The 21974-nt window shown below is 45.1% G+C and overlaps 1 protein-coding gene across 2 annotated transcripts in view; it reads left to right on the top strand.

Annotated features, from left to right (window-relative positions):
* Utp20 (UTP20 small subunit processome component) overlaps window positions 1-21974 on the top strand; it is an 80996-nt gene that overhangs the window by 19989 nt on the left and 39033 nt on the right. For both annotated transcript variants that reach the window (NM_001191779.1, XM_006241227.5), the window contains exons 18-27: window positions 933-1091; window positions 4134-4210; window positions 5894-5973; window positions 6127-6367; window positions 9950-10135; window positions 12984-13074; window positions 13911-13996; window positions 14497-14622; window positions 17506-17672; window positions 19365-19573. In NM_001191779.1, coding sequence (NP_001178708.1) covers window positions 933-1091; window positions 4134-4210; window positions 5894-5973; window positions 6127-6367; window positions 9950-10135; window positions 12984-13074; window positions 13911-13996; window positions 14497-14622; window positions 17506-17672; window positions 19365-19573 — 1422 coding nt within the window. The remainder of the gene's footprint in view (window positions 1-932; window positions 1092-4133; window positions 4211-5893; window positions 5974-6126; window positions 6368-9949; window positions 10136-12983; window positions 13075-13910; window positions 13997-14496; window positions 14623-17505; window positions 17673-19364; window positions 19574-21974) is intronic.

Below are 21974 nucleotides of genomic sequence, written 5' to 3'. Positions count from 1 at the left end.
TATATTATATATATATGTGAGAGTGTATATACATATACACACACTCTCATATAGTTTTTTATTTTAGTAGATGCTCACAGTTTGAATCCTTTGAATCCTTTTGACAATTTCCTATTTACTCTGTGTATGTGGACTGTGTGTGTGTGGACTGTGTGTGTGTGTGTGTGTGCGCGCGTGCGCGTGCACATGCATTTAGTGCACATGAATATAGAGGCTAGAGGTTGATTTTGGTATTTTGTATGGTTTGCTACCTAATTGTTTTATGTAAAATATAGTTATGTCACTTCCCCTTCCAACCTCTCCTACACCACCCCCAGCCCGCCACTTCATACTCTTTACTGTTACATTTATTTAAATGTGAATAGATTTATAAGTAGGACCTGCTAAGTCCACTTGCTGTTGCTTGTATGTCTTTAGAGCTAATCATTTTTATGTATATGGATATTTTACTTGCATGTATATCTGTGCAATGTGTACATGTCTAGTGCCCAAGGAGGCCAGAAGAGGTATCCTCTCCTGGGACTGAAGTTACAGGTGGTTTATGAGTTACCATGCGGGTGCTGGGAATTGAACCAGGGTCCTGTGGAAGAGCAACCATTGCTCTTAATTTCTGGGCCACCTCTCCAACCCTGATCATTATATTTTGAGACAAGGTTTCGGGATCATCCTTCTCCAGCATGTTCTTGGTTGGGTTGTTTGTTTTTAAACCTTTCAGCTGAGTGTAGTGGCTCACACATTTAATCCAAGCACTTGAGAGGCAAGCAACAGGTATTTTCTATAAGTTTGAGGTCAGCTTGAACCACATAACAAGTTCCAGGCCAACCAGAGCTGCATAGTAAGACCCTGTCTCACAGAACAACCTTTTAGTCATGCCTCACGTTCCGCTTGGAATCAAAGTTCTGACCTGCCTTGGGTCTTGTCTGGCTTCTCAGGATGATGGGCTCTCTGAGCAGCAGTCAGCCTTCGCTATACTACGCCAGGCGGAACTTGTGCCAGCAACTGTGAGCGATTACAGAGAGAAGCTTCTGCACTTGAGAAAGCTGAGGCATGACGTGGTACAGAGTGCCGTCCCTCAGGGACCACTGCAGGAGGTAACGGTGGGGTCTGTCTGTCTTTCTTTCTCTTTCTTCCTACCTTTAAAATTGTTTCTCAAAGTGTGTTTTAAATTTTATTTGGGAGGTCATACCACATAGTTGTCAACAATGATAATACTCTTGTTACAAGGTAAAGCAAACCTTGCTTCTCTTCCATGCTTCCAATTAAGTCGTTCTTTCAGCCTGTGTCCTTCTGAGTATGTGAAGGTGTGACACAGTGACTGTCACTCTTGTGTTGCTTTGCCGAGAGAGCAGTTGGGGTTTCTCCTTGTGTTTCTTACCTAGTTATGGCACGTGAGCATTTGAAAGTGTAAGACTTCACTTCAGCTGGTGTCTGGCTTCATCAGCCTTACTGAGAGATGGAAAAAGAGGGAAAGACAGACAGACAGACAGACAGACAGACAGACAGAAAGAAACAGAAACCAATTTTGTTGACAGAAGAGTTCTAAAATGTGGGTTCTGTCCTTTAAAAGAAGCTATACAGGGTAGAGTACAATTGGTGCGTGTGGGAGTAGGTTGCAGAAATGTATCACGTGAGAAACAGAGCTGACTCCTGGTCCCTAGTAGCCCCACAAGAGTTTAAGTAAAGAACTCATGACTGCCAAGGTGAAGGGTGGGTAACGCCATTTCCTTGTTTGTGAACCAGGGAAACAATAGTCTGTAGCCCACTGTTGCTATAGGAACTACACGAAATAAATCTAAAATCCCAATACAAAACAAGCTGGCGTTTAAGCACGTTATACTAGTTCTTAGGGGTGTTAACCGAGCATTTTGTTGCCAGCAGTGACCAGGTGTTGGTGAGGAACAAAAGCTTTGCCTCTGCTTTCAGCGAGACAGCGTCGAGGGCAAGGACTAGGGGACCTTCCATCCTCTCAAGAGTCTGGAAATGTCTGGAAGGGTGATGTTTGGCTGCATCTTTAAGGAGGTGGTATTGTCCCATTGCAGAGGAAGATGTGCAAAGGAAGTGAGGTCTGACACACACAGGTTCTGCACATGAATGTGGTCTCCAGGCTCTGGGAAATACTGATACCACAATCCATCTCTGATGTCACAGATGCGCTCTCCGTCCACAGCCATCCTGCTGTCGATGGTTGATCGGTCTGCTGCTGATTACCTGTAGATTCTGGAAGGAGTTCCCCAGATCATATATTCCTTGAGGACTTTAGGTCTTTAACTCATCTGAGCACAGTGCTCTGCTCCACTGAGTAGGTGTTGGGTGAAGATGGGTTAATTTATAGAGCGTGCGCTCTTTGATCCCTACCCAGGACACAATTGTACACTTTTCTTTATTAGGTTGTTTTTTAAACATAAGCAGTTCAGTATATGTTGAAACAGAATGAATGAAAACAGGACATTTTTGTTTGTTTGTTTTTTGGTTTTATTCTAGGCAAAACCCATTGACAGTAGACTAGGAAAACATAGTCCTTCTATATCAAGATCATTTCATGTTGTAATGCTCTCTGGCCACTGCTTTTGAAGAATTGCTGGCTAGGTTTTACAGAGAATGGCCATGAAATGAGCACCCGTGAGAACAGCCACACTGTGTGCATGGCCTGTAAAATGTACAAAGACTAAGAGTAAAGAAGAGTTGTCAGTGTTGAGCCTCAGTTCTGTCCTTGCCATGTCAAGAAAGAACAACTCAGTGTTGTGTCTTAAAGTCTCTTCTTTGAGAAAGAATATCTTAAAAGCCAAGTATTGTTTCTTGCTGGATTTAGGTATGCCCAGAAGCACAGGGAATGGGAGGCAGCTTATAATACTTTGCAGAAAAGGAAACTGAGGCACAGTGAGCTTCAGGTTTGCTCAAGGTCATGTAGTGCCTCGTTGGAGGAACTGGGATTCAGCCGAGGTGTCAAGGATCGTGCATGGTTCATGCTTTCCATTGCTGTGCACCCCTGCCTCGGTCCAGAAAGCTCGAGTGCTTCCATTCAGAACTGTAAGAGCAAGCTCCTGCTAATCAATAGTGTATGCACGAAACCAAACCAGCCTAGAAAGAACAAGGTTTGTACTCTGTAATTCACAACATGCCTTTCCATTCAAACTCCTTCCCATAGAATCTCCGTCCATTCTCACAGCCAAGCGTGGGCAGTGTTAGTCCCGTTTTAGAAATGACTCCTTACAAGGGAGGACATTACGTGAGGTTTAAAGCCAATATTCTTCACCACATTTATTCAGAGCTGCAGGATATTGGCTTTGGCTTTGGGAAATCCTTCATGGACTCATTAGGAGCAAGGCTGAGAAAGGAACTCCTCTTCATCTAGGCTCCTTCTTTGCTGGCCTGAATATTAGTGTTCTCTACATTTTATTTGAGACGGGGATTACAGCCAGAACATATATCTACATCCCACCCCCAAATTTAAAAAAAATCTACCATTCTCCATGGTGTGTAACCTGGAAGGTGGAGTGTTGATAATAACGAAGGCCATGTGGAAGCTGACTGAGAAGGCTGCACAGGTTAGAGAACTCAGGCATCTAGCCAGGCATGGTGGCACAGGTCTTTAATCCTACAGCTTGAGAGGCAGAGACAGGCGGATCTCTGTGAGCTTGAACCAGCCTGGTCTGCATTGTGAGTTCCAGGACAGCCAGGGCTATAAAAAGAGACACCACCACCCCCAAAAGCAAGAAAGAATAAACTCGGGCATCAGCAGATGTAGGAGGCGTCAGTCACCATTCCTACAACTTGGGGTTTTGGGGTTGGTTTGGATTTAATGTCTACACTTTATTAATGTATGAGGCTTTGGATCATGATAGTGATTATGATGGAATCTTATTCCCAGTTGGATTTAGATGTTGACTATATGGGAGTGAACATCTGGGATGAGCTTGCATACTGTGTTCTAATGAGTATGAGTAAGATTTTAGGAGCTGGAAAAAAATTATTTCACACTGAATTCTGGGTTAATACCAGGAACCTTCTCTTGTAAACGCAAGCTTCTTCCCAAACCCCGCTTTGTCCAAGGGCGTGTGCGTTTGAGCACTTATCTTCTGACCTCCTCTCACAGCCTGTCACATGCTTACTCACCCAGTTTCTTGGACTTGCAGGTGCCACTCCGTTACCTGTTAGGCATGCTGTACATAAACTTCAGTGCCCTCTGGGACCCTGTCATTGAGCTCATAAGGTAAGCCTGGGCTAAGCGGTGGGGCCGTTCACTTTCACTGATGCAGAATGGCGGAGCCGGGGCCGGGCCTGTGTTCCGTGTACGTATGGGTAAGTGTTAAGTGTCTCCTTTGCGAGACAACACGAGGAAGAAAGACAGAGATTCTTCCTCTCTAGGGCCTGTCTTTCAGTAGGCCACTGTACAAATGTTCCTGTGCACTCAAATGACTGGAGAGTTTTCCTCTTACTGTATAATGCTGTGTATATGATCAAAAGACAGATTGTGGTAATTACAGATTTTTATTTCACATACTAAATCACTAAACCATACTTTAAAAATAAGGACTTTTCAAAATCCTAGCTGTTTAGCATAGCACACCCCACACACACACACACACACACACACACACACACACACACACACACACACACACACACACCTTTAACTCAAACATATGCTGTGCTGAGATAGAGAAATCTGTCCTTTCACAGATGTCCTGTACGCTTTCCTCAGGCTTTCTGTCGGACTAGAGATGCGTCATGTGCCCAGCCTTTCCCAATCTTACTAGATCCTTGCCATGTCTCAGCATTAAGTTCTGAAAAGTGTTTGAGGCAGATTCTAAGTGTATTCCTGACTGGCCTGGGGCCAGCGCTGAGGACTAGCACAGGTTGAACTAACACAGGTCTGCCCCCTCTATCTCTACCTCTGTCACCGGGGTGGTGACATTAGAAGCGTATTTCAAATAGAGAACGTTTACTTGAGTTTGGTGCAGAGAAATAGATAGTTTTAACTAACTCTGAGTGCAGCTGTTATTTTCTCTCCAGCAATTTCTTTTCCTTAGTGGGTCCTCTCTCACATGCTATCCCTCTTAGCTTTGTCAACCTGACATAGTCCAGAGTCACCTGAAGAGAGTCAGTGAGTAAGCTTCTTTATATTAGGTTTGTCTGAGGACTTGTCTTGATTGCTCATTAGTGTGGGAGCGCCCAGCCCACTGTGGGAAGCACAGTCCCTAGGCAGGTGCACTAAGCCTGGGTGGAAGGCAGCAAGCAGCGCTCCGCCATGCTTTCTGCCTCTAGCTCCTGCTCTGAGACCCCGCCCTGACTTCTTCCATCAATGAGTGGTGAGCTGGAACTACAAGACAAAAACATTTCCCTCCCCAAGTTGCTTTCGGTTAATATGATAGTTCATGACTAGCACTTGGTGGTGGGGCCAGCAGATTTTCTGACAGTTTGCGACTTCAGAGAAAGACTGATTCAAAGTATCATCAACAACAAAACTAGCCTTGCATGTATCTACTTACATTTTAAAAACTATTGTGTGGTCTTTTATGACTATGAAAATAGTTTCTGTGAGCTGGCAAGGTGGTTCAGCAGGTAAAAGTCGTTATGCACAGTCCGATGACCTGAGTTCAATCCTTGGATCCTGCAGTAGAAGGAGAGAACCCAACTCCCCAAATAATCTGACATCCGTCCTTTGTACAGACACCGGTATATGTGTGCCCCCACTCATTCATGTGCATTATGTGCACAATCAAATATTGATAAAATAAAGTATGTAGTCTGTGCAGTGTAAAAACAACAGATTTAACCTCATGGTGAAGGTTAATCCAATTAACATTTAGTTGATTCTTTTACATTTTTCTAGTGGGATATTTCACACTGAAGACCATGCTGTGTCATGTATTTTATGATCTTTTTCTTTTAGTTCTCATGCCCATGGAATGGAAAACAAGCAATTCTGGAATGTCTGCTATGAACATCTAGAAAAGGCAGCTTCACATGCTGGTATGAGCAGGAGCTGGGAAGGCTGGGTACCAGTGCTGATAGGATAGCATTCTGAGACGGGCACTGTTCTCTCTGCGCTGCAAGGAAGCGCAGGTCCTGTCTTGAGGGTAAGCAGTGGTCTACAGGCATGAGGGTGATGCCAGTCTCTTGCAGAGAAAGAACTGCAGAAGGATACGAGAGATGAAGAGTCTGAGGGAGGTGGAAGCTGGGAGCAAACCCAGGAAGGAGACGTTGGCACTCTTTACCAGCAACAGCTAGCGTTGAAGACCGACTGTCGGGAGCGACTGGACCACACCAACTTCCGGTTCTTGCTCTGGAAAGCTTTGGCCAAATTCCCAGAGAGGGTAGAGCCAAGGTCCAGGGAACTCTCCCCACTTTTCCTGAGATTTATCAAGTAAGTAGCTCGGACTCTGGCCCTGGCACAGTGAGGGTGAGGTATCAGCCTCCCCTCTGGCTGGGCATTTTGCATGTTTGTCATGTTTCAAACCATTATCATGTCTGCAAAGCACTTCCTCCCTCAGGTAAACACTAAGCTAGTCTTGTTCACTATTTAATTATATATGAATCAATATACAAACGGTGCTAATAAAAATAGGTCAGGCTACCACAAAGGAAGGGTTATGTTGAGTTTGGTCAGTGTACAAAGGCCTTGCTGTTTCTTTCCCTGTTCATTGTTTCTGTACTTGCCTGGGAGTGACATAACCATGTCTGCTGTTCTGCGTCTCAGTGCTGAGGAATGTGCTCTTGAAGAATGATAAGAGCTTTCTGAAACCTTGTTTTGTTTTGAGTGTGTGAGTCTGAGAGTCTCGATTGCTTTGAAAGGATATGTTGTATAGAAGTAAATAGTAAGTGTATGTTCTGTTCTGGTGTGCTTTGTCACATGGGAAGAAGGTATGGGGTTAGATTGAACAAGACATAAACCACAGCATGTTGAGGTTGTCCAGGGAACAGAAAGGAGATTTGGGTGACCTGTGTGGCATGATCTAAGGAGAGTTAGTAGAGGTAGCAGGAAATTAACTGGCCTTGTGAGAGAGAGGCGATTAGCCTTCATTGTCAGAGAAGAGAGACGTTTAAGCAGAAGCGTGAAGGACTTGTAGATGCTGCTTTAAGAATAGGTTGTAGAAAGGCAGCAGTGAGGGAAGAGAGGTCAGTGGAGATTACAGGTCTAAGAAAGGCTGGCGGTGGTCTGACCAAGGTCATAGGGTTAAGGATGGATCTTTAAAAAGAATTCCAGTTGAGAGGAGAAGGGAAAAAAAACTTTGAGAAGATTCTAACCAGGTCCGCTTTCTGTGATTTGAAGGTTGTGTTGGTTTTGGGGATTAGAAAGGAGTGGGGAAACTGAATCCCTCTCAGGGTTGTAACCTGAGCAACTAGGAAAGGAATGCAGAAGCTGCTGGTTCACTTGAATTTGCGTTAAGTTCAGGATACCAGGTAGATAGATACCCAAGAAGAAGGGCAAGTAGGCATGAGGTTTAGAATGTTTACATTCAAAAAAAAGGGTTGGCATGGAGGTAATACATTGAGAATTTTCAGTAGATGGATATAAGAGGAGATTCGGAACCAGCAAAGGAGGGCAGGACGGGGAAGTAGGAACAGGAACAAGACATGGACATGAACTTCCTAGCATGTTAACTCCTCATTTTCCCTCAAGAAATAGCATCACCTCTTAGTTTAAGGATAAATGTTGAAGGGAGAGATGGTCAGTTGGATCAGAAGATTGGGTGTTTCTGAACAGTCGTACGTGGAAGAAAAGCTGACCTTTGGCCTCGGGAGGCTGTACCCAGAGGGATACACGTAGACATTAGTGCATTGCTTTACTTAATCTGGATGGAAGTCTGATCAAATGAGCTCTAGAGAACGTGGAGAAGAAAACTGGAACCTGTGAGTTCTGGTCGTAAGATGGAGATTGGTGACTGAGCAGGACCGTGGGCCGGAGAGGGCGCTTCTGTTGACGCTTTCCTCAGTCACACGCTGACACTGCTGCTTACAAAAGCTCAGGAAGGGCAGAGAAGGTAGGTGTCTTCACACACATCTTTAATTACAGCACTCGGAGACAGAAATAAGTGGATTTCTGTGAGTCGGAGGCCAGCCTGGTCTGCATAGGTTCCAGGTCAAGCAAGATTGCACGATGAGAGCCATCTTACAAACAGAGAGAGAGAGGAGCAGGACATGCAACAAGTCAATGGTGGAAAAGTATAAGGTCCCGGGTGACTCGTACACATTACCAAGTCCAGCTGCCAGTACAGCATTGGCCACTTCTGGAGCACAGCCTCTCTGTGCTCTTAGGAAGCACTTCGCAGAAGATTTCACCTCAGTGACGCTGGTCGCCTTAATCACCCCTAATTTCTCATCTCCAGCTAACCAGCATCCATTGTCCTAGTAACACAAAGGTCCCACTGCAGTGGTGGTTGCTCTTTTGTTAATTATGGTTCCAGCTGACCAGAACCACAGAATCTCAATTCAAAGTAGCAACAGCTCTGACAGAGTCGCTAAATTCTCCTCTGAAACGTCACAAATCGGGGCTCTGTCTTCTGCACTGCTCTGAACATGACCTTTCAAACTCCTCAAGAACTTCCTACTGAGCTCTAAACACTCAATGCCTTTTCTAGCCCAAATTCCAAAGTCCTTCACAATCCTCCCAAAACAGGTCAGGTCTGTCACAGCAGTACCCCATGCTCCTGCTACCAGCCTCTGTCTTACTGACACAAAATTACCCCCTTATGAGAAAAGAGGCTTTGCTCTTGCATTGTGTAAGAGATCTTAATGGATATGGCCGCTGTTCTGCAAGGTAGCTAGGGCTATGCCCAGGAAAGTTGATTTTGGTGTTCATAGACTGTAAGTGTCCCACTCTTAACGCTCAGTAACTATTATTACCACCGTTTCCTTTACGGATAATGACCTTTCTGTAAAGGTGCTATGTCGTGTAGGGACAGAGCAAGGCCTGCAGTAAGAGTGGGTCACCTGTATTAGAGGAATACTGACGTGCTGTAACAGAACCTAGTACTGATGTGTAAGAAGAGGTGGCGCTTTCTGTTGTACGTGCTTGGGATAATTGTTATTGCCCCTATGACTGAGTGACATGGCCCTTCTCTCTCTTCCCTGATACTCTCACAGTTTAGGCCTTTTATCTTTACTCCACTTCTCCATTGAGTCCTATAAGTGATGAGAAACCGAAGTCTAGTTGCATCCTTCTGCTTGGGGTTAGCCTGCTGTACCACATGCTTCTCCAGAGCTCTGTGCTCATTGGTTACTGAGCGGCCAGCAGCCGCCTGTGTGTCTGTTTTCGTGCTAAGGCAAGGCTGTTCTGATCCAGCCGCTTTTCAGTTTGTTAGGATGTAAGAAAATGTCTCTGGCTTTGTTACGTTTTGCTTACTATTTAAGGTTGTAGTTTTACATTTTTGAAAGGACATTGGCAAAGTAGGAAAGAAATACAATCTTAATGTTTTACATTAGTCTTCCGGTACAGTCCGCTTCTGACCAGCTGTGCTTCCAGCGGCAAGAGGGTGGGTTTCGGTTCAGCATGGAGTAGACAGTCCAGATCTTTCAGCAGTGAAGTAAAAGAACAGACTGTCTTCTACAGACAGTGATTGACTTGTCAGTGGGACAGACTGAAGGGAAAGGAAAGGGGCTGGGCAGATGGCTCAGGGGTTAAGAGCCCTAGCTGCTCTTGTAAAGGACCAGAGTACAGTTCCCAGCACACCTACCTACATGGTGCTTGACAGCCATCTGTACCGTCAGCCCAGGGGACCCAACACCCTCTTCTGACCTCTGCTGGTACCAAACATAGCTGGTGCACAACCATACATGCAGGCAAAGCACCCACCACATAAAATAATAACTTAAGAATACTAGTATAGCTTGACTAAAAAGCTCTGTGCGTGTGTGTGCATGTGCATGCGTGTTCCCGTGTACCATGGGTGCCTTTCTGATAGGCACACTCCTCACTTGGGCTGTTCTGGTGTCCGTCCTCTTACAGCAATGAGTATTACCCAGCGGATCTGCAAGTCGCTCCCACTCAGGATCTCCGAAGGAAAGGACGAGGAGCAGTGTCTGAGGAGGTGGAAGAAGAGCCTGCTGCTGGAGAGGGAGAGGACGTGGAAGAAGAAGCCGCACCCACAGATGAAGCGCCCCAGAAGAAAAAGACAAGAAGGGCGGCAGCAAAGTGAGTTCCCCGTCACTGGCTTAGCACGGAGCTGTGCTTGCAGGGAGAGCAGTGTAGCCTCCTCTTGTCTGCCTGGGAAACAGCCTCATGAAAGATGGACTCCTCAGATAATTATTGGCATACTGTCCTGAGATTCTCCTGACAGTTTCGTCAGTCTTTCTCGATTCTTACTCTGGTGCCAGGCACTGAGAACAGGCTGTGGTGTTCTGTGACATCAAAGATAAGTGACATTTACAGGGGTGTGCTGACACTGGTGCTACCCAGGACCACACTTCTGTCGGTATGGCCCAGTAAGTCGCACAGTGCTATCCTGGCTCTCTGACCCTTTAGTCTCTTGGGCACCGTGAGGATTGCTGCTTTGTTTTGGAACAGTTACTCACTAGCTCTCTTGTTTCACCCCAGATTCTTAGGATGTGAGGAACTGTTGGTGTGGTTCCTTTTTGTCATGGTTCCTTCTAAAGATGGGAGCATTGCAGACTGGAGCACTGAGGTACCCTGAGGGCGCTGTATTTTGTGTGGCAGCGGGCAGGCGGCAGAGCCTTGTGTCAGCACCTCCCTTTGCCTCTGACTTAGCCCCTGCTCATTACTTGTGCTACAGTGTCTTCCAGCTCCCTTGGTTACTCATTTACCTAAATTGTTCTAAACTGTAAAGAAGAAGAAGAAGAAAAACCCCTGCTCTCAGAGACTCTTTGAGCTTACCTAAAGATTGTTTACATTGAGGGTCTGATCCGCCAGGCTGGCGCTGCTCTTAAAGTTTTAGGTCTCACTTGTGTGTTTTGACACTAGGCATTAATAGATTTGTCCATTTGGTAGCTCGCCAATGCTCTTTGCTAAGTGTAGGGCTGCAAGAAAGAACTGCAAACATCTGCAGGGTAAGAGTGTGTCAAATGGCTGGTCAGATTATGTTTATGGGGTTTCTGGAAGCGTGGTAAAGAACTACTTCCTTCTACCACAAAGACGGGCAAAGACTGGGAGAAAACCTTTCACAGAGGAAAGGATACCTTTGCTGCTGACAGACGAAAGACTGGCAGATGCCAGTGTTGGAGAGGGAAGGACCTCTCAGCCAGTAGAAAGTGTGAGGGAAGAAAGAGGGAAGGGTCACGGCCAAGCTGCATGTAACTTTAGTTCCTTGTTCTCTCCCCGGTTGCCATCAGCATAATCCCTAGCAAAAGATTACTTCAAGCTCTGTGTTTGCTGAATAAATGAATAAGCCATTTATCCAGTCACACCGTGGCCTTTCTCACCCCTGGACCTGCACACACGCTCTTTCCGAATGCCCTGGCCTCATTTCCACCCACTGAGAGAATCTGGTCATACTCGAAGGTGTACTTCTAGTTCTTCACTGAAGTTACCTTAGGTGATTTCAGACTCTCAAAACTGACCATAACTTGTATCCTGGAATCCCTGCTTTCCTTGGATTTTAGCTCCTTTTTATGAAAAGCATACGGGGCTTTCATAATCCCTAGGGCTGCAAGTGGTATTCTTGTTATTAACTGCCTTCCTCCTGGTCCGCTGAAGTGTTCTAAAGAAACTTGTCTAAAACACTAAAAGTGAAGCAGCTCTCGGGTGGCAGAGACACACATGTGGCTCTGCTCAGGCAGCATTGTGTGAGCTAGGCATACAGTATGAGCACACATATAATTTCAGTTTGGAGGTGAAGTAGTTGTTGACGGAGACCCTCATCTACACAGTCGGGGTCAGAAAGAAAGAAGAAAAAGAAATTCTGTAAGGATTCAGCTACTTCCTATACCCAAACCTAGAATGTTGTTACCAGATACCATCATTGAAAATATGAATAAATCCGCTTGCCTAGGAAGCGCAAGGCCCTGGGTTCGGTCCCCAGCTCCGAAAAAAAGAACCAAAAAAAAAAAAAAAAAAAAAAGTAAAAACAAAAATTTAATTTTTGGGGTTGGGGATTTAGCTCAGTGGTAGAGCGCTTGCCTAGGAAGCGCAAGGCCCTGGGTTCGGTCCCCAGCTCCGAAAAAAAGAACCAAAAAAAAAAAAAAAGAAAATATGAATAAATCGTGCTGAGCACTCGAGCACGACACGCACGCATGCGTACCTTTAATCTCAGCACTTGGAAGGCAAATGCAAGCAAATCTTTGAGTTCAGAACAGCCCAATCTGCATAGCAAGTTCCAGGCAAACCAGGCCACGTAGTGAGACCATGAGACCTAGGAGAGGGGAAGAGGAGAGATGAGTGAATGAACTGAGGATGAGACCCTCCGTGCTGTCTCAGTGTATGCATAGACCAACTTAGAGCTTTGCTTCCTAGAGTCCATGTATTATGGAATCAGGAGGACAAATGAGGCAGACACACACGTCTCCGTCTGCTTCCGTAGGTGATGCATTGCTCGGACAGTCCTCCTCTTACCTCTCAGTTACAGAGCTTTGCTGTATGTTCTGTCAGCTGTGCGAACAAGGGCCATTGTCACCTAAACTCAGCTGTCTGCCATCAGTATTTATGTCTGTGAGCGAGAGGAAGGTGGATTCTGTCACTTCCTCGCCTGACTCGTGGAACCTTACAAAGGACTAAGCCCCCAAATTGTCTGTGCTCACCTGAGAGCGAGTTGTTTTCTCCACCTTCTCTCCAGTGTCGGGTTAGCTAAACCTTTCTGCGTACGTCCTGAGGCTTTGCTCTGGTGTAACGCCTGATTGTGGGGAGAGGTGCCTGAGATTTGAAGTTTTCAGAAAATGGTCTCCTAATCATAAAAATTGTGATTGGTTGATTAAGGACAGACGTATGGGTGGACTGTTTGGAATACTTGTCAGAAAATGAAGTGGTGGGCAATGTTATTTCAAGACGGTCTCTAGTCTTCCCTACTACGCTAACCTCTCTCTTTGTTTAGGCAGCTAATTGCTCATTTGCAAGTCTTCTCTAAGTTCTCAAACCCACGGGCCTTATATCTAGAATCCAAACTGTATGAATTGTATCTTCAGGTAAGTCATAAATTCTGTGTGCTTTGACCCTCACTTTTGTCACACTTCCTTTGTCAGAGCACCTCGGGTTTTCAGCAGTCAGGGACAGGGCCATCTCTAGATGTTAAGTGGTATTTTTGGTTAATAGGCTCACACATTAAAAACCATTTCAATGTATATTTCTTTAGCTTGCACTAAATTTCGTTGACTCTGAAGTCAGCTCCAGTATGGTGTGACTGGCGCTAAGCAACTGTATTAGAAGTAAGAACAGTAGAGTCATGGGTTGTAGCACAGCAAAGGATGGCTGGCTGCCTTTTCCTCATGTTCATTCAGCCATGGTGGGGACTCACATTTCTAAGTCTGTTCAGTGGAATGAGAGTGGGTATGTAAAGTGATTGTTAGCTGTACTTGTAGTATTTATCCCCAACTCCAGAAAAGATGACAGGAAAATGCAGTGCCCTGGGGAGTGAGATTCCTGTGTGGACGGTCTTCTGGAGGAACTTACCTGCTGGGCAGACTCTGTCCACGCTCCACATGTAATAAAACGCCTGAGCTTAGAAGTCTCTGGCCACAGGAATAGTGTTTTAAACTTAGTACTAGAGCTTAGAACTGCAGCCGAGTCCTCTGGACATTGCTGACTGCTAATGCATGGTATATTACCTGTATAGTGTAGGATGTCCTTGTCACAGGACCAGAGCAGTCGGTTACAATCCAGGCTCACACAGAATTCAGGTCAGAGTTTCATTTCCTTTTTTTTTTTTTTAAGACAGAGTCTTACTATTGATTAGTTAAATCTCTATTTCGTGGTTTGTGTATGTATTACTTGATTAACTTACTCTGTAAAATGTCATTTCTAGTTATTGCTACACCAAGATCAAGCTGTGCAAAAAATAACCTTGGATTGCATAATGACCTACAGACATCCTCATATCCTCCCATACAGGTGAGCACCGTAAGCTAGAGAAATGCTTACTACCTTCTCCCTACCGCCACTTCTGACGTAATGTCTTTCAGGGGTCCCCCTCTTCTCAAGTTACCCTAGGTATTTCCAGGCAAGAAGTGGAAGCCAGGAGTGTATTTATTCTCTGTAGATAAGAAAATGGAAAAGAGATTAATTTGAAACTATGTCTTAGAAAGTGGTAACATTTCTCTGTCCTTGTTAACATAATTGTATAAACCTTTGCAAATACCTAGGGAATGGCGCTGCCTAAGAAGTAAAGCCTTTGTGTCACGTGCTCTAAACATCAGGCTCATGGACCGACTCTGATCTCTCTGACCCATTTACCTCTTGCAATTCAAAGACAGTTTGTGAGGATTGTTCCTCCGACCACGTGTGAGCTTCAGTGTGAACCACTTACTGGATATTTTAGCTGTAAATATTGCTCTTTCCGTCTCTGGAAAGGGCCCTGGTCTGAGTGTCGCTCTGTGCTGTGTCTCTTGAAGGGAAAACTTACAAAGGCTGCTGGACGACAGAAGCTTTAAGGAAGAGATCGTGCATTTCAACATCTCAGAAGATAACTCTGTAGTGAAAGCGGCCCACCGGGCAGATTTGTTTCCGATTCTGATGAGGTATTTATACGGCTTTAAAATGTGAATGAAGACCCAGTTCTACTACAGTCATGTGATTCTCTTCAGCAGTTATCGTGGGAGTATTTCATGTGTTTTTGTCTGCTGTAGCCCAGGCTGGCCTCAAACTCTGTGTAGCTGAGGATGACCTTAAACTCTGGTTGGAATTACAGGCAGGCATCATCACCACGATCAGTTCTGTCCAGTCCTGGGGATCAAACCCAGGGCTTTGCGTGTGCTGGGCAGGCCTGTGAGCTGTGTCTCTAGCCCTCTTTTTCTCTTCTTTACCTGGATCTTTTGGACATTGGCTCCAAACTGCTCTCAGAGTCTTCACGGACACGTAATTGAGAAAAACGTGAAGACGAAATCGCCTTCGCTTCTGTCAGTTCCCTGGAGTGTTGGCTCTGAGTGCGGACCATTTTACTGGTCTGTGCTGAAGGAGGAGACTGTGTGAGGTACTCCCACCGCACACTGGTTATCACCGAGAGCGACACTTATGTGTGTGAGTCGCAAGCTGCCCTTTGTTTTCATGCAACACCATTTTTATTTAAAGCCTGGATAATGAAGTGGTCCTGTTTAAACTTGGATATTTCACAGGACTTTCCTTAAACATGGCAGTGAGTTTGACGATTCAGAGAAAGCAAATGACAGAATTTGTTTCAAGTTACTAAATTTTAATAGTCAAATGAAAGGTAAGATTTTGGAAAACTTCTGTCTGGGAGCTCATGGCTCCCTAGTTACTTGAAAACATGTGAGGTAGATAACGGTACTTTTTTTTTTTTTTTTTTTGGATGGAATAAGCAAAGGCGAGGTTTATTACGGGGACCTATTACAGAGATCTCCGGGCCGACACGTATCCCGCGCAGGAGACAGAGGTGTCGACCGATAACGGTACTTTTTAAAGGTGGATTAATACACCTCTTGGTTTACAGTGAGATGTGTCAGCCTTTGACATTTCTATGACTTGTCTAGCCACTGGTTTCCAAGTAACTGATGTGAGTTACAGGGTCAGCGTGCAAAGCTCAAGAGAAACGGATTTTAGTGAAACAAAGTTTATAGACTTTGTTGATAGAGTTTTGTATTCCATATTATAGCCAGTTGCTATTTGTTGAGATTTTTGTGCAGTATCCAAATGAAGTAGCCACAGTTATTCACAGGTCTCTAACCCAGAGGAGTTCTCTTCCCTCCCAGTGGATTAGATGCTGAGGCCACACGGGCATCTGGTCATCTTCTATTAGGTCAGTCAGAAGCGAGAGCAGTGCCTCTAGTCTTACTGGTGGTAAAATATTGGGGGATATAATTATGTTTTTCCATTAAAACGTGATTTATATGAACATGTGATAAACATGTTTTGTTTCAATGAATTCATAAAACAGTATTTTAAAATTGCTCAGCTTTAACTGCTAAAATTAGGCAAACTCAGACAAAGGTTCTTTTGGGCTCTAACAGTTTAAAGGTGTTTAATATTCATTTTTAAACTGTCTATCCGCGTTTTGAGTACGGTCAGTACATTTTCTCGCGCTAAGTGTGGCAGTTGGTTGGGTCGCACACCCTTTGTCCCAGCACCAGGGAAGCAGCGTCACACTGGCGCCTGGGATTGCCGGCCTGGTCTGCATGGCAAGTTCTTGATCAGATAGAGCTACACAGGGAGACCCTGTCTCAAACAAACAAAGTCGCTTCTATTAAATATCTAAAGGCTTATGAGAAATGGATGTTAAATATTGTTAGTGAGCATGTATTAAAATGGTTATGTTGATTTTTTTTTTCTTTGTGAGCCTTTCCTCTGTTTTATTCCTGTAGTTGCCCTGATGGGTCTTGGTGCATTCCCTGAATATGCATAGGCGATGGATCAGGCGGAACTGTGTTTAGAGATGTAATTGGCAGGCTGAGGGGGGATTGTCTGAGCACCAGCTGTTAGAACTGTTAGACGTTCACAGCTCTCTTAACTTTTGACCTCTGCGGCCACACGCACGCATCCGCACGCACACACACACACACACACACACACGCGCGCGCGCGCGCGCGCGCAAAGCATACACATGAAATAAGATGATAATAATCTTTGAAAAATACGAGAAGTGTATTTCGAGGCTCGTGTGATCCTGCATGCCTGTACATCCTTGCGGGCAGGTTCAAGGCCAGAGTCGGCAGTATAAGAGCGGGAAGGAAAAAATGCTCTGTGTTGTGTTTATTAGTTAGTCTAGTATATGGTTTTAGTGGGAGGGAGGGGAATGAGAATGTTTTATATATAAGCAAAATTAGTGTGGGTTTTTATTTTCGCTCATTAACTCATCCATTACTTTTATGGCCTTCCCTAAGGACAAAAACCATACTTCCTTCTCTCTCTGTACTGTGAAACCATAGCCCAGAAATCACATCTTTCCTTAAACGTTTGAAGACGTGCATGTAAACCAGATGAGCTCGGTGTGGGCTTGTGGTGTTTGTGTGAGCTTGACTTAAGACGGTCTTATTTCCCAGCGCTGGCTGGGATACCCCGGAGAGATCTGACTGCCTCCGCCTCTCCTTTGTTGTTTCTTTTTAAATACCTTTTGCTGGTTTAATTGGTTTTGTTTTTGCTTTTTTCCCCCCAGATTTTAACTGAAATCTTTCTAGTTTCCTTTTTTCTTACAGACTCTTTTGCAATTCCTTTTAATGTCCGTCTCACTGTGTTTCCTTTTCTCTTGATTTAATTTACCCTTGACTTGCCTGTTTTAGGCTTTTTCTCTCTCTGCCTTTTTCTATTTGTTTTTCTCAATACCTGTTTTCCTTTTCTCTTGACTCTGTATCTGTTGAAGTCTTTGGAGGCGCTCATTACAGACCTGCAGCACATAAGCAGCTAGGGATGTGTCTAACTCACAGAAGGGTGATGCTCTTTTGACTTTTCAGAATTCTGTATGGGCGGATGAAGCATAAGACAGGGAGTAAAACCCAGGGCAAATCTGCTTCCGGAACCCGCATGTCCATCGTTCTACGGTTCCTCGCAGGGACCCAACCTGAAGAGATCCAGTTTTTCTTAGACCTGCTGTCTGAGCCTGTGAAGCACTTCAAGGATGGTAGGTCCCCGCTGCCTCCTTACCAAAAGCACACCTTTGTGGTGAACTTGTGACGATCCTGGACAGAAGAAAGTCTTTGTTGTGAGGCTGCTACTTCCCACCCTAGGGATGTCCTTCTCCTGAAACTGAGTTCACCAAGAACTCTACTGACCCTAGGTGTCCCCAGGGTTGTCAGGGTCCTGTGTTAAGAAGACTTTGATTAGAAAATGTGTCTTACTGCTGTGCATTTCTACGGAGGAAAAATGACAAAACACTTATCAATATAAAAAGAGTGTGCCAGACTAGACTATGTCGTGAGTCCAGGTCATCCTGAAACCCTGCCCTAAAGTATACACATACATACAGAGAGACAGACAGAAACAGGGACAGACCGCCCCGGAGAGAGTAAGCACAAGTTCCAAACGCTAACTAATGTTTTAGCCTTTGGTCATGTGTTCTTCACAGAATCACTTGCCTGCGGAGCAGTGGCTTGTCCTTCTCTCCTGTGTCCCAGATCCTCAGCTCCGTCGGAAAGCAGTGGAGAAGTATATGTAATAGTGCAGGCTAAGCTCTGGCTCTCTTCTGTCATAGCGTGTGACGTGTGTCAGAGTGAGGACTTGCCACGACTAGATGTGTTGAGCCCTTTACACATAACGTCAGAAACATCAGTTGACATTTAAAACAAGCACAGGAGCTCTTACTATGTAATTGTCCCAGTTTACAAATGAGAACACTGGTAGAGGCAGGATTTGAACTCAGACCTTTCTGACTATAAAATCCTTTGTTCTAGTTCCCAAATCGGTTGTTTTTTTTTTCCCCCCTTTGGTAGTGTAATGTGTTTTGTTTCAGTTCAGTGTACAGGAGAGTGACTGTGAGTACCAGCATTCTGTTGGATGGGTGACTCCCAAGATGGAGGGTGGTACAGATGATACAGTTCTAGTTAAGTTGTGCATCACTGATTCATCGTCTTATTGCAGAGGGCTGTGCAAAGCTTAAGTAGTATCAATTCAGACTTCAAAAGATTCTGCATTGTTGGGGATTTAGCTCAGCGGTAGAGCTCTTGCCTAGCGAGCGCAAGGCCCTGGGTTCGGTCCCCAGCTCCGGAAAAAAAAAAGAAAAAAAAAAATCACACACCACAAAAGATTCTGCATCAATATGGTAGCAGCTGTTTACAAAGTACTGTTGTTTTTATTTATTAGCCTGGAATTATATAAGAAAAAAAGGCATTTTATTCTTAGTCTTCTCTGAGTTTTGTAACTCACCAAACTTAGCATAGCTCAATGACTCCAGTGTTCGGGAATAATATTTTTTAAAATTGGGCGAGCCAGGTGTGGCTGTACATACCATTAACTCCGACGCCTCTGAGAGGGAGGGCACAGGTAGCCTGGTTTACACAGTGAGTACCAAGACAGCCAGAGCTGCATAGAAAAACCCTGTCTCAAAGGCGAAAATGAATAATAAAATCAAACACTCGGAGTCAGCTCTCAGGCGACTCCCTTATCTTTCTTACCCCTCAGTTTCCCTGTCTGAAATGTGAACAGGAGAACCCAACAGTCAAACAGCTCGCTGAGCATTGGTAAGAGGCGGGGGATAGTTGCCTGAGAGCAGAACTCCGGCACCATAAGTAACGCACTGTGCAGGGAGCTGAGGAGGACGCCGTGGTCAGCGGCAGACTAGCGTTCCACCGCATGGCACATCTCTCCGTGTCACTAGGGGACTGCTGCTCTGCCGTCATCCGGGCGGTAGAGGATTTGGATGTGTCTAAGGTTCTGCCTGTGGGACGGCAGCATGGCGTCCTGAACAGCCTGGAGATCGTGTTGAAGAACATCAGTCATCTGATCAGCACGTACCTTCCCAAGATCCTGCAGATCCTGCTGTGTATGACAGCAGCCATCTCCCACATCCTCGACCAGCGGGAGAAGGTGAGGGGCTCACAGCAGATGCTCGCGTCTAACTGAAAGAGTCTTTTCCTTGGGAGTTGTTGTCGGGACAGAGCCACACAGACTCTTTAGGAAGTTATTGCTGAAGCCAGTGTAGTGCTTTGAGTAAGCAAGCGTCGTGGTGAGCAGGAGTGGTTAGTTAGCTGGCTGACTACTGAGAGGTGAATGCTGTAGGTTTCCCACATACTCCGAACGTGTTCTGATAAAGTAGGAGTGTGGCCGTGAGCTTACTTTGGAGAATGTGGGAGGTATTTGTACATTATAATGCACTGAAGGCTTCTTGGAACAGTTGGGATTTGAAGTAAAGATCCAGCCTCAGATTTTGCCTTTTAAGTCTGGTGTAAATTTCAGTTTGTCAAAAAAAAAAAAAAATCATCTCTATTGATTCATAATATACCCAGTGACCTGCCTTTCAAATGTAGTCTTATTTAGAAGTTGAAGCCGGTTGCCAAAATTTTAAGCTGCGTTTTGGATAGACATAAATCGGCCTTGATGATAAAGTGGTTCACCAGAGCTGACCCCTGAGGTAGCACAGTTGCCTGTGCTAAGAAGAGAGGCGCAGAGGCGTCTGGGGCACAGTGAGGGGAAAGCATCCAGTAAGGAAGACGAGTGATACAGCATGGACTTACACGAAAGCGTGAAGCGTCCTGCCTGCTGGGGATTCCTGACAAGCCTTAAGTGAGGGGATTGGTAAAGATACTGCTTTACACAGGCTGTGTTTGGGCATGCCAGTGGGAATCACTTAAGGAGGCAGATAGAGGATCATGGGTTCCAGGCTAGCCTGGGCTACACATTTTTTTAAAATGCCGTTTATCCAGGTGTGCTGGCCAGCTCTCTGGAAGCAGAGGCAGGTACATCTCTTAGTTGGAGGACAGCCTGGGCTATATATATAGTAAATTTCAGGGCAGCAAGGGCTATGTAGTAAAACCCTGAAAACAAGGTGCCTTGGTTGCTTAGTTGGAGGCTTGGCGTGGGGAAGCCAGAGGTGACACCAAAAAGAGGTCATGGAAAATTCTCTCACACGAAGATTTAAAGGGGAAGAGGAGACTTTCCATTTGTGCTTTAGAGCAAACAGAAGTGTCTGTGCACGTGTTCTATGAAGGTGTCAAGTTTCGTAAAGATGCATCCTTTGGACTTTGGAGTAACATAGGAGTTACTCAGTAATGGGCCATGCTCCCATGCCGACGTTTCGTAACTTAGAGCGTCATTTGTGCACTTTCATGGTTCATTAGTTAGTGAGGTGTTGAGCTTGTTCACGGACATAGCTTCTCGCTCTTTTAAATGAGTCCAAAGAGTTCCTCTCAGAGACACAGTGAGTCGTCCGTCCATGGTGGTTTTGTCTGAGTGCGTTTGAGCTCAGTTATACACTTACTCTCTATGACACCGATAGCCTCTGGGGTGTGGCTGACATGAGGTGTGTGTTGTTAAGATTGTAAATGGTTTTGTGGTGTTTGTACATCAAGGCAGTGGCTCATATATAAATCTACAACTGCCTGTTTTCCGGCTTTTCCTCTACTTTAGTCAACGGTTATGGAGGAAGTTGGACAGCAGGAACTCTAGTTCTAGAAATTGGTAGAATGTGCCTGTCCTGCCCCTGGGGAAGCAGGGATGGGGCAGAGTGGGGCGTCTACTTGAGGCCTGGTTTCCTAACACTGGCTTGTTTGCTCCAGATGATCACAATACCATGTTTTTAAAATTCTCAGTGATCATTTTATCTTCTGCCAGACCTGAGCCAAGGGACAGCGAGTGTTCCCAGTAGAGTGAAGCAGATCAGAGCCTTGTAGCTCTGTAACTTCTTGTGTTTGCCTGTTACTTCCTCTGTAGCTTGAATAACGAGGTGCTTAGATTGAGGTAGGCCGTGTGTGAGTTTCGTGATCTTTGTGCTTATGCAGAATTAAGAGTATCCCTGTTCATAGTCACTTGAATTTAAAATGAGATATTGTGTATTTACATATCTCTCTTGATTAGTGTCCTCTTTCCTGGCAAGTAACTTCCCTTAGTTTTACTCATGGTGTCTTAGAAACAAACTTGACATTCTCTGGCACAGGCCTTGAATCCCAGCACTTGGGAGGCAGAGGCAGCTGGATCTCTGAGTTTGAGAACAACCTGGTCTACAGAGGGAGTTCCAAGATAGCCAGGGCCACACAGAGAAACCCTGTCTCAAAAAACTGAAAGGATAAAAACAGGCATTAACTACGTAAGAGGATTTTCTTTGTTGCCCTAAGTTGCAGGACGATTCTTAGGTAAATAAGGTCATATATAAAAGTGCTGCCTTTAAGTATCTAACGCGCACAATATAGCAATCAGGTAGAAAGGTAGTCAGAGTTTGAGTCTTACCTGATTTGTTGGACTTTTGACATTGGTTTGGAAGGCATCATTCTAA

This window comes from Rattus norvegicus, chromosome 7 (genome assembly GCF_036323735.1).
Source record: "Rattus norvegicus strain BN/NHsdMcwi chromosome 7, GRCr8, whole genome shotgun sequence".
Classification (NCBI taxonomy): domain Eukaryota; kingdom Metazoa; phylum Chordata; class Mammalia; order Rodentia; family Muridae; genus Rattus; species Rattus norvegicus.
Note: the sequence above shows the minus strand (reverse complement) of the source record. Positions and strands in the feature narration are given on the sequence as shown.